At 39.6% G+C, this 13,032-nt stretch overlaps 1 protein-coding gene across 2 annotated transcripts in view; it reads left to right on the forward strand.

The window, feature by feature from the left end:
• The window catches only part of Med23 (mediator complex subunit 23), a 61,650-nt gene that overhangs the window by 32,117 nt on the left and 16,501 nt on the right, over window positions 1–13,032 (forward strand). For both annotated transcript variants that reach the window (XM_004651203.2, XM_004651204.3), the window contains 5 exons: window positions 426–671; window positions 2,111–2,253; window positions 3,817–3,991; window positions 6,111–6,274; window positions 11,881–12,005. In XM_004651203.2, coding sequence (XP_004651260.1) covers window positions 426–671; window positions 2,111–2,253; window positions 3,817–3,991; window positions 6,111–6,274; window positions 11,881–12,005 — 853 coding nt within the window. The remainder of the gene's footprint in view (window positions 1–425; window positions 672–2,110; window positions 2,254–3,816; window positions 3,992–6,110; window positions 6,275–11,880; window positions 12,006–13,032) is intronic.

Genomic DNA, 13,032 nt, shown 5'->3' on the forward strand with positions numbered 1-13,032 from the left:
CTGAGCTTCCTTCCCAGAACTTCTGAGAGAACTACCACATTTCTTCTTAGGAGCTTGTAAGGTAATCAGACTCCATTTACATGTGGCTTTTATGAGTTACCCATAATCATCTTATAATGAAACCAATAATAAAGGCATATATGTTATGTTTAAACAGATAATAAATAGAAGTCTTGTTCATGAGTTTGTGAATTACCATAATATAGTACTGTACTTTATAAATATCCATTAATTGTAAACTTAAAATTGTCTGAAATATCACCTAAACTTGAATATGCATATCTTTCTGTATGTTACACAGAAACTAGTGTCTGTAGGAATAAAGATAGTAATTGATTGATGTGATTGCAGTTTTTAAAAAATGCAAGTTAACCTCATGAAAATTATTTGTTATTTTTTTCTGCTAAATAAATGTGAATTTTTAGGTTCCTACAGCAGAGTCTGAGAAATAAAAGTTTACAGATGAATGACTATAAGATTGCCTTGCTGTGTAATGCATATTCCACAAATTCAGAGTGCTTTACGTTACCTATGGGAGCTCTAGTGGAAACTATTTATGGAAATGGAATTATGAGAATACCTCTTCCTGGAACAAGCTGTTTGGCTTCAGCATCTATAACTCCCTTACCCATGAACCTTCTGGATTCACTGACAGTTCATGCCAAAATGAGGTATGTTCTTTTTATTCATTTGGCCCTGTTTCTGGGAATTGATAGTAGTCTTGTGATTGTAAGTATGCATATGCATCCATATGTGTGTGTATGGTCATGTTCACTTAAGATATTTCTTTTTTTTTCATCTTTTTTAAAGATTTTTATTTATTTATTTATTTATTAGAGATGGGGAAGGGGAAGAAAGAATAAGAATGGGGTACACCAGGGCCTCTAGCCACTGCAAATGAACTCCAGACACATGGGCATCTGGCTTACCCGGAGAATCTTACCTGGGTCTTTAGGCTTTGCAGGCAAGTGCCTTAACCACTGAGCTATCTCTCCAACCCATCTTTTTTTTTTTTTCTTTCAAATCTTTTTAAAAAGTTTTTTAAAAAGTTAGATTTATTTGTGATTGTGTGTATGTATGGGTGAACACAGGTCTCTTGCGGCTGCAAGCGAACACCACATGCACCACTTAGAGTTGGGCTTTATGTGGATGCTGAGGAATCAAACCCAGGCTGTCAGGCTTCACCAGCAAACACCGTTTTATCCTTATAATAACACCTGTTCACACCCAATTATTTTTCTAAAATGTGTAATTGCTACAAGTAAGTTATTTATGAAGTTGTAAATGATAATTTAACCATTTTCTTATTTCTAGAATAGGGATTATTTGTAATGTTTTTGTATTAAGAAGGCAATTGAAAATTGTCAATCACTGTGCCATCCATAACTACATTTAAATTTTTTTTTCCTTACCTCTTTATTAAACAGCTTTCTGGAAGTAGAATTGCTGAATCCTGCAATATAAACATGTTAAGGACTAGACTGTATTAGTTTACACATGGGACACCTCTAGAAAAGACTCTGTTGGGGTGATTCTGGGACTCTAATGCCCAGAGGAGCCACACTAAGAATACCACGCAGCTTGGCACGGCATGAAGGAAGGGAAGCCAGGTGTTAGTGTGTGCAGAGGCATGAATGTGTGGAGGAGAACCAGGATGTGTGCTTCCATCTTGTGCTGCCAATTTGAGCAAAGCCATGGAACAAAACTGGATCTTAGCAGTCATCTACTAAATAATTGTGACAAACATTATTTAATTCTTCAAATGAGCTTAGTTAACCTATTTGAAAAGAAAAGCAGACTAAAAGCTCTCAAGTAGGTTCTTATGACTTGTCCCCAAAGCCTGTTATAGCCAGTTCCATACCACTGGACACTGAGTTTGGGGACTGAAAATTCCAGAGCCCCCAGCATGGAAGCACCACAGCGACCAGAACCCATTCCCAGTGTGCAGTGCTATCTCCAGGTGTCATCATTGCTGAAATGGGACAAATGAGTCCAGGCTGCTTGATCAGTTCTGTTTGGATATATACTGTGCCCTATCTATAAGTAGAGGAAACCCTGTAATTATATAAAGTATGGGTGCTTATTTTGTTTCTTTTCTTTCTCTCCTCAGCCTTATTCACAGCATTGCAACCAGGGTGATAAAACTTGCTCATGCACAGTCACCTCAGGCATTGGCTCCAGCCCTAGTGGAAACTTACAGTCGGTTATTGGTCTATATGGAAATAGAGTCTTTGGGCATCAAAGGATTTATCAGTAAGACAGGACTTTCTGGTGTTTGTAACAATTAACCCAATCATTAATTTAAATGGTAATCTTCCAGGTTGGGGATGTCATTGCCATCATGGGTTTGTGTTGATTAATGCAGAGGACAGGAAATAAATAGAATGTGGACTATGTCAGGTGATGCATGTTACAGGGAAAGAGCAAAAGGGATAGGAAGTTGCTTTACTCCCTAGCATCTGTCAGGGAAGTGAATCTCATTTTTGAGTAACATGGCAGCATGTGCCAGGTACTTGGTGCAGGAAGCAGGGCAGTTAGGGGTCTGTCCTATGCAGATGGACTCTCACCAGAGCCAGCATTGCTGTGGCTGGCAATAGAGAAGGAATTCATACATTGCAGAAGACATGTTACATTGTCTGTTAGGATTTAGCAGTTCTAGACAATTGCTACTTTCTAATGTGAAGGTATTTTCCTGATTCATGATGATTTTAACTTTTCACCAAAGCAGCATAGCTTCACAGTTACCTACTTCCTAGGCAATTGAGAGGTGAATCAAATTTTCTTGAGATGGAAGAGAAATTAAAAAGGATTTTTTTTATTTTGGTTTGTCTTGTGGTTTTTTTGAGACAGGGTTTCTTTTGGTCCAGGATGGCCACTGACTTGCTACTTAGGTAAGGCTGGCCTTGACCTCTTGATCCTTATGCTTCTACCTCCCAGGAGCTGGGGTTACTGGAGCGTACCACTGTGTCTGGCTAATAATGGCTTTTGTATTAAAAAGTGAATTTATGCCAACTACTGTGGCATGTGTCTATAGACCTGGCTACTCAGGAGACTGAGGCAGGAGAAGCACTGTAGTTGAGAAGTTCAAGACTAGCCAGGGTAAGAACCAAGACCTATCTGAGAAAGACAAAGATCAAAAAATGCACCTGAGCCTGGGGAAGGAAGTCAGTGGTAAAACATTTACCTAGCATACATGAGCCCTGAGCTCAAGTTTAATCATCAGCATCAAAAAAATTAAAATAAATGAATCTCATACTTCAAAAAGTTGAGGATGTCAACTTTTTTTTTTTTTTTTTTTTTTTTGAGACAAGGTCACAGAGTCTCATGTATCCCAGGCTTAACTTCAAATTCACAGCCATGGTTAACCTTCAACTTCTGCTCTCCTGCCTCTAGTTCCCAGGTGCTTGGGATTACAAGTAAGGGACACCTCACCTGTTTTTTTATGGTGCTAGAAATCTAATCAGGGCTAAGCAAGCACTCTACCACTGAGCCACATCCCTAACCCAGAACATTGACTTTCTAAAAGATAATGTAAAAGGCATCTGAAAAATAGGGAAGGTTAGACTATTTTTTTTTTTCATATCTTGTCTCTAGATTGAACCTTACTTGTCAAATTCAAGAGGGAAAAAACACAAACCTGGTATTATATTGGGCTCTGGTATTTTCCCTTAAAATTAAAGTAGAGAATAAAGAGAAATGAAGAACTGTGTGTGTGCGCACGCGCATTTTGATAATTACATGTATATGACTTTCTTCAGATATCTCCAGATACGTACCTTTTAACGACTGGTGGCTTGAATCATCATTTTCTTCCAGGTCAGCTCTTGCCTACTGTCTTCAAGTCTCATGCCTGGGGTATTTTGCACACACTTCTGGAGATGTTCAGCTACCGGATGCACCACATTCAGCCCCACTACAGAGTTCAGCTCCTGAGTCATCTTCACACTTTGGCTGCAGTTGCACAAACAAACCAGAACCAGCTCCATCTTTGGTGAGCTCATTGAAGATTACCCTTCCTTACTTTTCTGGTCTGTGGTGGAAGTAAGAGACTCAGTCCTCTTTTGCTTTATTTATTTTACTCATTTCATACAACTACTTTGTAGTTGAACATAGACACGGAGTCCAGATTGTTGGGTGAGTGTGTGTGTGTGTGTGTAACTGTGTGCAATCGTGTCCCCAGTATGCATTTGCACAGAAGTTAGAGAAGAATATCAGATGTCCTCCTCTATCAGTTTTCCACATTGTTTCCTTTAGACAGAGTCATTGAACATGAAGCTACCATTTTTTGGTTAGTTTGGCTGACCAGCATGCTCCAGAGATTCTCCCATCTCTGCCTACCATAAGACTGGACACCTCTATGTGTGGCCACACTTGTTTTTTGTTTGTTTAGTTGTTTGTTTTTTTTTTTCTGGTTTTTCGAGGTAGGGTTTCACTCTAGTCCAGGTTAACCTGGAATTCAAACTCATGGCAATCCTCCTGCCTCTGCCTCCTGAGTGCTGGGATTAAAGGTGTGCACCACCATGCCCGGCCACACATGGTATTTTACATGGATGCTGGGGATTGAACTTGTATCACCATGCTTGCTTGGCAAGCACTCTTAACCCACTGAGCCAACTCTGTAGCCCCAGTTTTTTTTAAGTTCTTTTTGTTGTTGTTCCTAGGTAGAGTTTCACTCATAGTCCCAGGCTGGTCTTTAACTCATAGCTGTTCTCCTACCTCTGCCTCCCGAGTGCTGGATTAAAGGTGTGTGCCACCATACCTGGCTAGCCCCAGTTTTTAAATAAAGATTAATTAAAATAGGTGAGTCTTGTCTTTAGGATCTTTGGACTCAAGATTAGAACTTCTATGACCTTTACAATTATGTTCTAACTTGAACACCACGGAATACTGGATTAAATGTGTGTGTGTGTGAGTGTGTGTGTGTATTAGGGAGGGGAGAGAAAAGTGGTGGGCCAGGGCTGCCCACCCCAGCAAACATAACATGAACTTCAGACACATGTGCCACTTTTTGAGTCTGGTTTTTACTTGAGTATTGGGGAAACTGAATTCTGCCATCAGGTTTTGCAAGCAAGCGCCTTTAACCTCTGAGCCATCTCTCCAGCCCAGAATAGTGGATTTAAACAAAAATTGTGGTTAAAGTATCATTTTGATTTTGCCTTGACAAAAATGTATTTCAGATTTTGGGAAAAAAAAAAAAAAAACACCTTAATTTGGAGGTTGGTAAGACAGGGTTTTATATAGCTCAAACTGGCCTTGAACTCACAATAGCTTAAGCTAGTTTTGAACTCCTGATTCATCTGTCTTTACCTTCTGAGTACTAAAATTACAGGCATGTGCTACCACACCTGGTTTTAAACAAATGTAAGTTTTGAAATATTATACCTAAGTGAAAGTATTGATTCTACCGGTTACAGTCTGTCTTTTTAAAAATATTTTATCTATTTGAGAGAAAGAGGGAAATACAGAGAGAGAGAGGGTGGATATGCCAGGGCCTCTAGCTACTGCAGATGAACTCCAGACACATGTACCACCTTGTGCACCTGGCTTATGTGGGTACTGGGGAATAGAACCTGGGTCCTGAGGCTTCTCAAGACAGGCCATCTCTCCAGCTCCTAATTTTTTTCAACTGTGTGAAAATGTTAGGTGTTTTTCACTCTAAACTTACCACTTGGGTATTTTAAATAAGCAATGTTGGGCTGGAGAGATGGCTTAGCGGTTAAGCGCTTGCCTGTGAAGCCTAAGGACCCCGGTTCGAGGCTCGGTTCCCCAGGTCCCACGTTGGCCAGATGCACAAGGGAGCGCACGCATCTGGAGTTCGTTTGCAGTGGCTGGAAGCCCTGGCGCGCCCATTCTCTCTCTCTGTCTTTCTCTCTGTGTCTGTTGCTCTCAAATAAATAAATAAAAAATAGACAAAAAAAAAATTTAAATAAGCAATGTTGATTTTTCTTTTTTCACACAAGAGAAAACGTTTTGTTTCTTTAAATCAAAGAAAGGACATTTATATTTTCATGTTTTTATATTTAGTTCGTGCTGCACATTGGATTTGATTCATAGCTGTGAGCTCGTGTGTGCAGCTTGTTCATGCTTCCTTTTGTTTGCCCACCTTCCAGTGTTGAGAGCACTGCCCTCAGGCTCATCACAGCCCTCGGCAGCTCAGAGGTGCAGCCGCAGTTCACACGTTTCCTTAGTGATCCCAAAACAGTGCTGTCAGCAGAATCTGAGGAACTGAACCGCGCCTTGATACTGACCTTGGCCAGAGCAACTCATGTCACAGGTACAGTGACTCTGTGGGCAAGATCATCAGTGTGCTAGGGTCCAGCTGATCACTAGGAGAATGTATGAAAGAGATCTGTTCCTTCGTCCTGGGATTTGGATAAGACCACTTATTAGTGGAATCACCATCATTTTGACACCAGGTTTTAGCTATTTAACATGATTTTAAAATAGTAGTTCCTAACTTTATGTAATTGCCTTACAAAAATTTGAAATTCCCTGAGAGTTTCTATTTGTGAACTATGCATAGATAAGTATAGATTAGTAATTAAAAATGGACACATTTTAAATATTTAGTCATTTAAAATAAATGTGGCATATAACAGTAACATTTTAACAGTTTTATGAAAAATGTCTGTTTCTATAAGAAGCTTTAGTGAGAAGAGGTGTTGCTTTGAGTTTTCATTGTTCTTTTTAGAAAATGTTTTTATTTATTTGAGAGAGGAACAATATAGTGTGCCAAGACTTCTTGCTACTGCAAGTGAACTTCAAATACGCATGCCACTTTGTGCACCTGGCTTTATGTGGGTACTAGGGAGCCCAACCTAGTCTAGCATGGTTTGCAAGCAAGTGCCTTTTACCACTCAGCCATCTCTCCAGCCCCCTTTGTTGTTATTTAATGTCCAGTATAAAGGAACAGACGTAGCCTCCTAAGTCTGCTTCTGAGAATATTTCTGTGTTGCAATATATTATTGTTACGTTAGTAAAGAAATTGAAAATATGGCCTCACAGACATAAGATTGGAAAAGAATATTTAATAGTTTTTTAGATAGTTGTAAATATTCCTTAAAATCACACCAAAATTGCTCAAGTGGTAGTTCCTTAAAGAATAGCTGTAGGCTCAGCAGGTAAAATGCTTGCTTGCAAAGCCTCCTGACCTGGACTCGTTCCCCTATATCCACTTAAAGCCAGATGCATAAAGTGACACATGCCTCTGGAGTTCATTTGCAGCAGTGACAGGAGGTCCTGGCATGCCCATTCTTTCTCTTTCAAATAAATATGTTATTTACAAAAGATTCTATAGTGTGAAATCCAAAACCTATCACTGAACTTTTCATACTTTGTTACATTAAAATCTATTGGCCCATGCATTTTACATTGACTAGTTTTTGTAACTTCATGATTTGGTTATTTGAAAATATTTGTTCATTGAGTTTTAGGTTATTCTAGCAAATGTTAACACATTTCATTTAAGTTTACATGGTTTCAAAAAAGTTTATTTGTGGACTGGAGAGATGGCTCAGCCATTAGAACACTTGCCTGCAAAGCCTAATAACCCAGGTTCACTTACCCAGTATTCACATAAAGCCAAATGCAAAGTTTGTTTACAGTGGCTAGAGGCTATGGCACATCCATTCTCTCTCACTATTTCTCTCTTTCTCTTTCACTTTCTGCAAATAAATAAAAAACTATTAAAAAACTATATTTGGGGGCTGGAGAGATGGCTTAGTGGTTAAGTGCTTGCCTGTGAAGCCTAAGGACCCCAGTTCAAGGCTCTATTCCCCAGGACCCACATAAGCCAGATGCACAATGGGGCACATGCATCTGGAGTTCATTTGCAGTGGCTGGAGGCCCTGGTGTCCCTATTCTCTCTCTTTGTCTCTCCTTCTCTCTCTCTGTCTCTTTCTCTTTCTGTCACTCAAATAAATAAATAAAAATTAAAAATTTTTAAACTATATTTGTTAATATCCATATAAAATCTTTGAGTTTTAGAATACTATCACACTCATAGTAATGGAGATAGTATTCTCAGTTTCTAATCATCCCTTGAAACTCTCATTTTAAGCCAGTCATTGTGACTTGTGCCTTTAGTCCCAGCATTCAGGAGGCTGAGGTAGGAGGGTAACCAGGAGTTCAAGACCAGACTGAATTACACAGTGAGTTCCAGATGGGCTTGGGCTAGAATGAGAGAGATCCTGCCTCAAAAAATAAAATAAAATAAGAAGAAACTTATTATTTTTCCTTGAAGTGATAGATTAGCTGTTAGTTTTCAAGAAAATATTTACTAAATGTTTATAATTGAATAATTGCAGGTTTTTTAATTAATTTATTTATTTGCAAGCAGAGAGAGTCAGAGAGAGAATGTGTGCACCAAGACCTCTAGCTGTGGCAAATGAACTCCACATGTATGCACCAGTTTGTGCATCTGGCTTTACATTTGTACTGGGGAATTAACCTGGGTCCTGCAGTCAAGTACCTTAACCTCTGGACCATGTCTAGCCTCAGGGTATTCTTTTTCTTTGTTTCTTTGAGAGAGAGAGAGAGAGAGACTTGGCATTCCAGGGCCTCATATGCTGAAATCAAATTCCAGACCCTTGTGCAGATTTGCAACCTTACACTTTTGTCACCTTTGTGGTGTGGCTTACGTGGGACCTGAAGAGTTGAACATGAATCCTTAGGTTTCACAGACAAGTGCCTTAACCACTAAGCCATCTCTCATGCCCTTAGACTTTTTTCAATCTGTCAGATGGCAAAATAGAAAGCACATACAAGGTATTCCAAAGTAAGGGGCATTTTGAGGTAAAGCAGTTATGTGAGTGAGCACTGAATAAATTATTTGCTTTTTTTAAATCAAATTTCAATTTATTTTTTTGAGGCAAGCCCAACAGACTGGCCTTTTTTTTTTATGCAAACCCAGAAGACTGGTATAAAATTTCAATTTTACATTAAAAAAGGGGGGCTGGAAAGATGGCTTAGCAGTTAAGGCTAAGGACCCATGTTCAATCTCTCTCCAGATCCCATGGAAGCCAGTGGTGTAAGCACACAAGTTGCACATTCACACAAGGGCATGAGGGGCACAAGCATTTGGAGTTCAATTGCAGTGGCTAAGGGCATGGTATGCCAATTCTCCTCACTTGTTCAGGCATAAAAAAAAACAAATAAATGAATAATTTTTTTTAAAAAGGGCCAGTCTGTTGGGCTTGCCTTAAAAAAAAATGGTAAGAGATGGAATCATTTTTGTAGCTTCATCAACATATATTTATTCACTCTGACACATAAAATTATACATGATATTGGATACTGCATGATGTTTCAGTATCTGTATGCATTGTATAATGTTCAAAAGAGGATAGCATGTTTATCTGCTCAAACATTTTTCATTCCTTTGATATAAAAGTGTTCAACACCTTTTCTGGTCTTCCCCCCCCACCCCAGGCAGGGTCTCAGTCTAACCCAGGCTGACCTGGAATTCACTACGTAGTCTCAGGGTGGCCTCAAACTCATGGCAATCCTCCTACCTCTGCCTCCCAAATGAATGCTGGGATTAAAGGCGTGTGCCACCACGCCCGGCTTCTGCTAACTCTTTAAAATATGCATGCGTGCGCGCACGCGCACACACACAGACACACACACACACACACACACACACACACATATACTCATACATACACACATGTATATTTGTGTGTGTACGTGTGTGTGTGTGTGTGTGTGTGTGTGTGTGTGTGTGTGTGTAGATAGATAGATAGATATAGTTTTTTTTTTCAAGGTACAGTTTCTCTGGCTCAGGCTGACCTGGGATTAACTATGTAGTCTCAGGGTGGCCTCAAACTCATGGTGATCCTCCTACCTCTGCCTCCTGAGTGCTGGGATTAAAGGCATTTGCTACCATGCCCGGTTTAAAATATAATTCTACAATGCACAGTACCTTAACATTGATACTCTTCTTTTTTTTTTTTTTTTTTTTTTTTTTTAGCAGTGATAATCTTATTTTGTTTGTTTGTTTTGTTTTTTGAGGTAGGGTTTTGCTCTAGCCCAGGCTGACCTGGAATTCACTATGTAGTCTTACTGTGTAGGTGGCCTCTCCTTCCCAAGTGCTGGGATTAAAGGCATGTGCCACCATGCCCAGTTTAACATTGATATTCCTTTTTTTTAATTAGTTTTCTATTCTGCAAGTACAGGCAGTTTGGTACCATTATTAGGCTCATCCATGACCTACCCCCTCCCCACTGGCCCCTCCTTGTTGAGGTATATGGGTCGTGCATTGTGGAGTTAGCCCACAGTTATTGGTACGATAAATGTCTCTTCATGTCATGTGGCTCTGACATTCTTTCCACCCCCTCTTCCGCAAAATTTCCCTGAGCCATGTTGGGTTTTTTTTTTTGGTCTGCTTCAGTGATGAGGTGTTGGGGGCCTCTGGGGCTCTGGCTCTCTGATTTGGTAGGCGTTGATTTTTCTCTGTGTTGGTTTCCTTCCCCCTTTTGCTGGTATCTGGTTCATCAGGAAAACAGCACCCTTGCTTGTTTCGCCAATTTTCCTTCGTTTCAGCCAGGGCCCTTTTGAGGTATGATGGGGTGGCTCTCTCCTTAAGATCTGCATGTATCTGAAAAAGAGAAGCAGATTCTCCAACGGAGAGTAAGTTAGCACCAGGACAAATGAGATAACTCTTACTTTTTTTTATAGAGAGTTTAATAGGTGTAGGCCCTCTTGTAGCCCATGATTGATGGTAGCTTCTTGTAGCCCATGATTGATGGTAGCTTGATATTGGAGAGTGGGCTTATAACATTGATATTCTTAACTGAAGGTGGCACCTTTTTTCCTCACTGTGAGCATATAGTGAAGATTACAATAGCCCTTGAGGATAGTCTGGTGCCCTATTTGAACTGTGCTGGGAACCAGCAGTTTACCACTGTTGCTGTCATACCATTTGTTTGTATGCTATAGTAAAGAGAGAAAACACAAGAAAAGCCAGTAGTATTATTTGAATAGCTTGAACCCATCAAATCTTCAAAGGACAACAGGGCCTGGAATGTCTCACAGGCCTGTAATCCCAGCACTTTCAAAAGGCTTGTAGGAAAATGGCAAATTTGAGGTCTGCCTAGGCTATGTGTCAAGACCCAATCTCAAAATTCCACAAGAAAAGACACTGGTGACCACCAGGGATTAGCAGACCACACTTTCAGTACTGTTTTTTAAAAAAGTAAATACTGGGTCTGGGGAGATGTCTCAGCGATTAAAGATGCTGCCTTGCAAAGCCTGGTGATGGCCTGGGTTCACTTGCCCAGGACCCGCATAAAGCCAGATAGTTAAAGTGGCACACATATTTGGAACTTGTTTACAGTCCCAGATTGCCTTGGCATGCCCATTCTATCTCCTTCCCCTACCACCTCTCTGCTTGCAAATAAATAAAAATATTTTTTTTTAAAAAAAGAAATACTGAATTCATTAACTTCAACTACACTTACATAAAGTAAATTTATTTCACATAAACTTCACTTTATGGGTTTACACTCATAACATAGTTGTTCCAATCACCAGATATAAAAACACCTGCTTTGTCAGTCCTTCCTCTTGGCTCAGTAAGGGAGTAGTAGATCATTCTGGGCATGAACTGAGTGGAGATCTTCTTGGGCCTGTGCACCTGTCATTGGTGCTCATCAGCCACATAAAGTGAGCGAGATTCAGAATAGCTTTTGTTGTATCTTTTCCAGTTGTGTCTCTGCTTCCTAATAAGAAATTCCAGGTGTAAAGTTAAAATTAACCAGGTAAGCACTGTGTATAGTGCACTGAAATTCTCTCAATGTACATAATTGTGTTTGCTTTCTTAATATTTGGCAGTTTGTGGCTCTGATCATTTGTGTCTGAATTGCATCTGTTTATGTTTAGATTTTTTTACAGGTTCAGATTCAATTCAGGGAACTTGGTGTAAAGATATACTTCAGACCATCATGAATTTTACTCCTCATAACTGGGCTTCACATACCCTTAGCTGTTTTCCAGCCCCACTGCAGGTAATTTGCTCCTGAATTACATATTGAATATATGTGACATCCTTCTTTCACTCATGTGTCTTGGTGACATGTGAGGGAAGTTAACTCTAATTTCTCTTTTGAAAATACTTGTTCTTCTAAACCTTTGGAGTTGGTTCTTGTCCTTCTCTAGGAGTGGATGTGTGTCTGGAAATTTGGTTTCTCTTCTTCTTCAGAGTTAATAGCTTTAGAATCTGACAAGAAGTAATGATATACCTGAAAATTACTTTTTAACACTGGAATGGAGGGAAGCACACACATTTATTTAGTTAAGTTAGTTAATTAGTTATTATTTGCAAGCAGAAAGAGAATGGGGCTGCCAGAGCTTCTATCCGCTACAGACTCCAGATGCATGTGCCACTTTCTATGGGTACTGGGGAATCGAACCCAGGTCTTTAGGCTCTGCAGGCAAGTGTCTTAACCACTGAGTCATTTCTCAAGCCCCAAGAAATACACTTTAGTTAAGCTTCACATACACATATATGTATATACATACATATATATGCTGAATTTCAGTTGAATTTTTTATCACCTAGCAAAATTACAACCATGGCTTTTATAATTAAAAGAAAAGCAAACCTCATCTATGCTGCATTTTTCAGAGAAAACACAAGACATGGTGAACATTCGTGCTAGAACAGTGCCTCTCAAACTTACTAGAGTTGCATGGAGGACTTGTTCAACTATTGCCCTGGAGGTTCTGGCTTATTAGATTGGGACTGGACCCCAGAATTGGCTGAGACTACTGGTTTAAGGGCTACACTGAGAACCATTGGTGTAGTGTAATCAGTTTTCCTCAGAATAAAATGTGTTACCAAGAAGACACATTTCTACCTCCCTTCACTTCTTCCTTTCAAAGATTAGCATTAAATAATTGAATAAATATGGAATCCAAACTCACTTAGAATACTGTCTAGGAAACCCAGGGAAAGTGTCTTAGTGTTAGTTAATAGAATGTATGTAGTTTCCAGGTATGGAAATTCATGCCTAATTACTTATTGCTCAGTGT

The sequence above is a fragment of the Jaculus jaculus genome, chromosome 9, assembly GCF_020740685.1.
Source record: "Jaculus jaculus isolate mJacJac1 chromosome 9, mJacJac1.mat.Y.cur, whole genome shotgun sequence".
NCBI lineage: Eukaryota > Metazoa > Chordata > Mammalia > Rodentia > Dipodidae > Jaculus > Jaculus jaculus.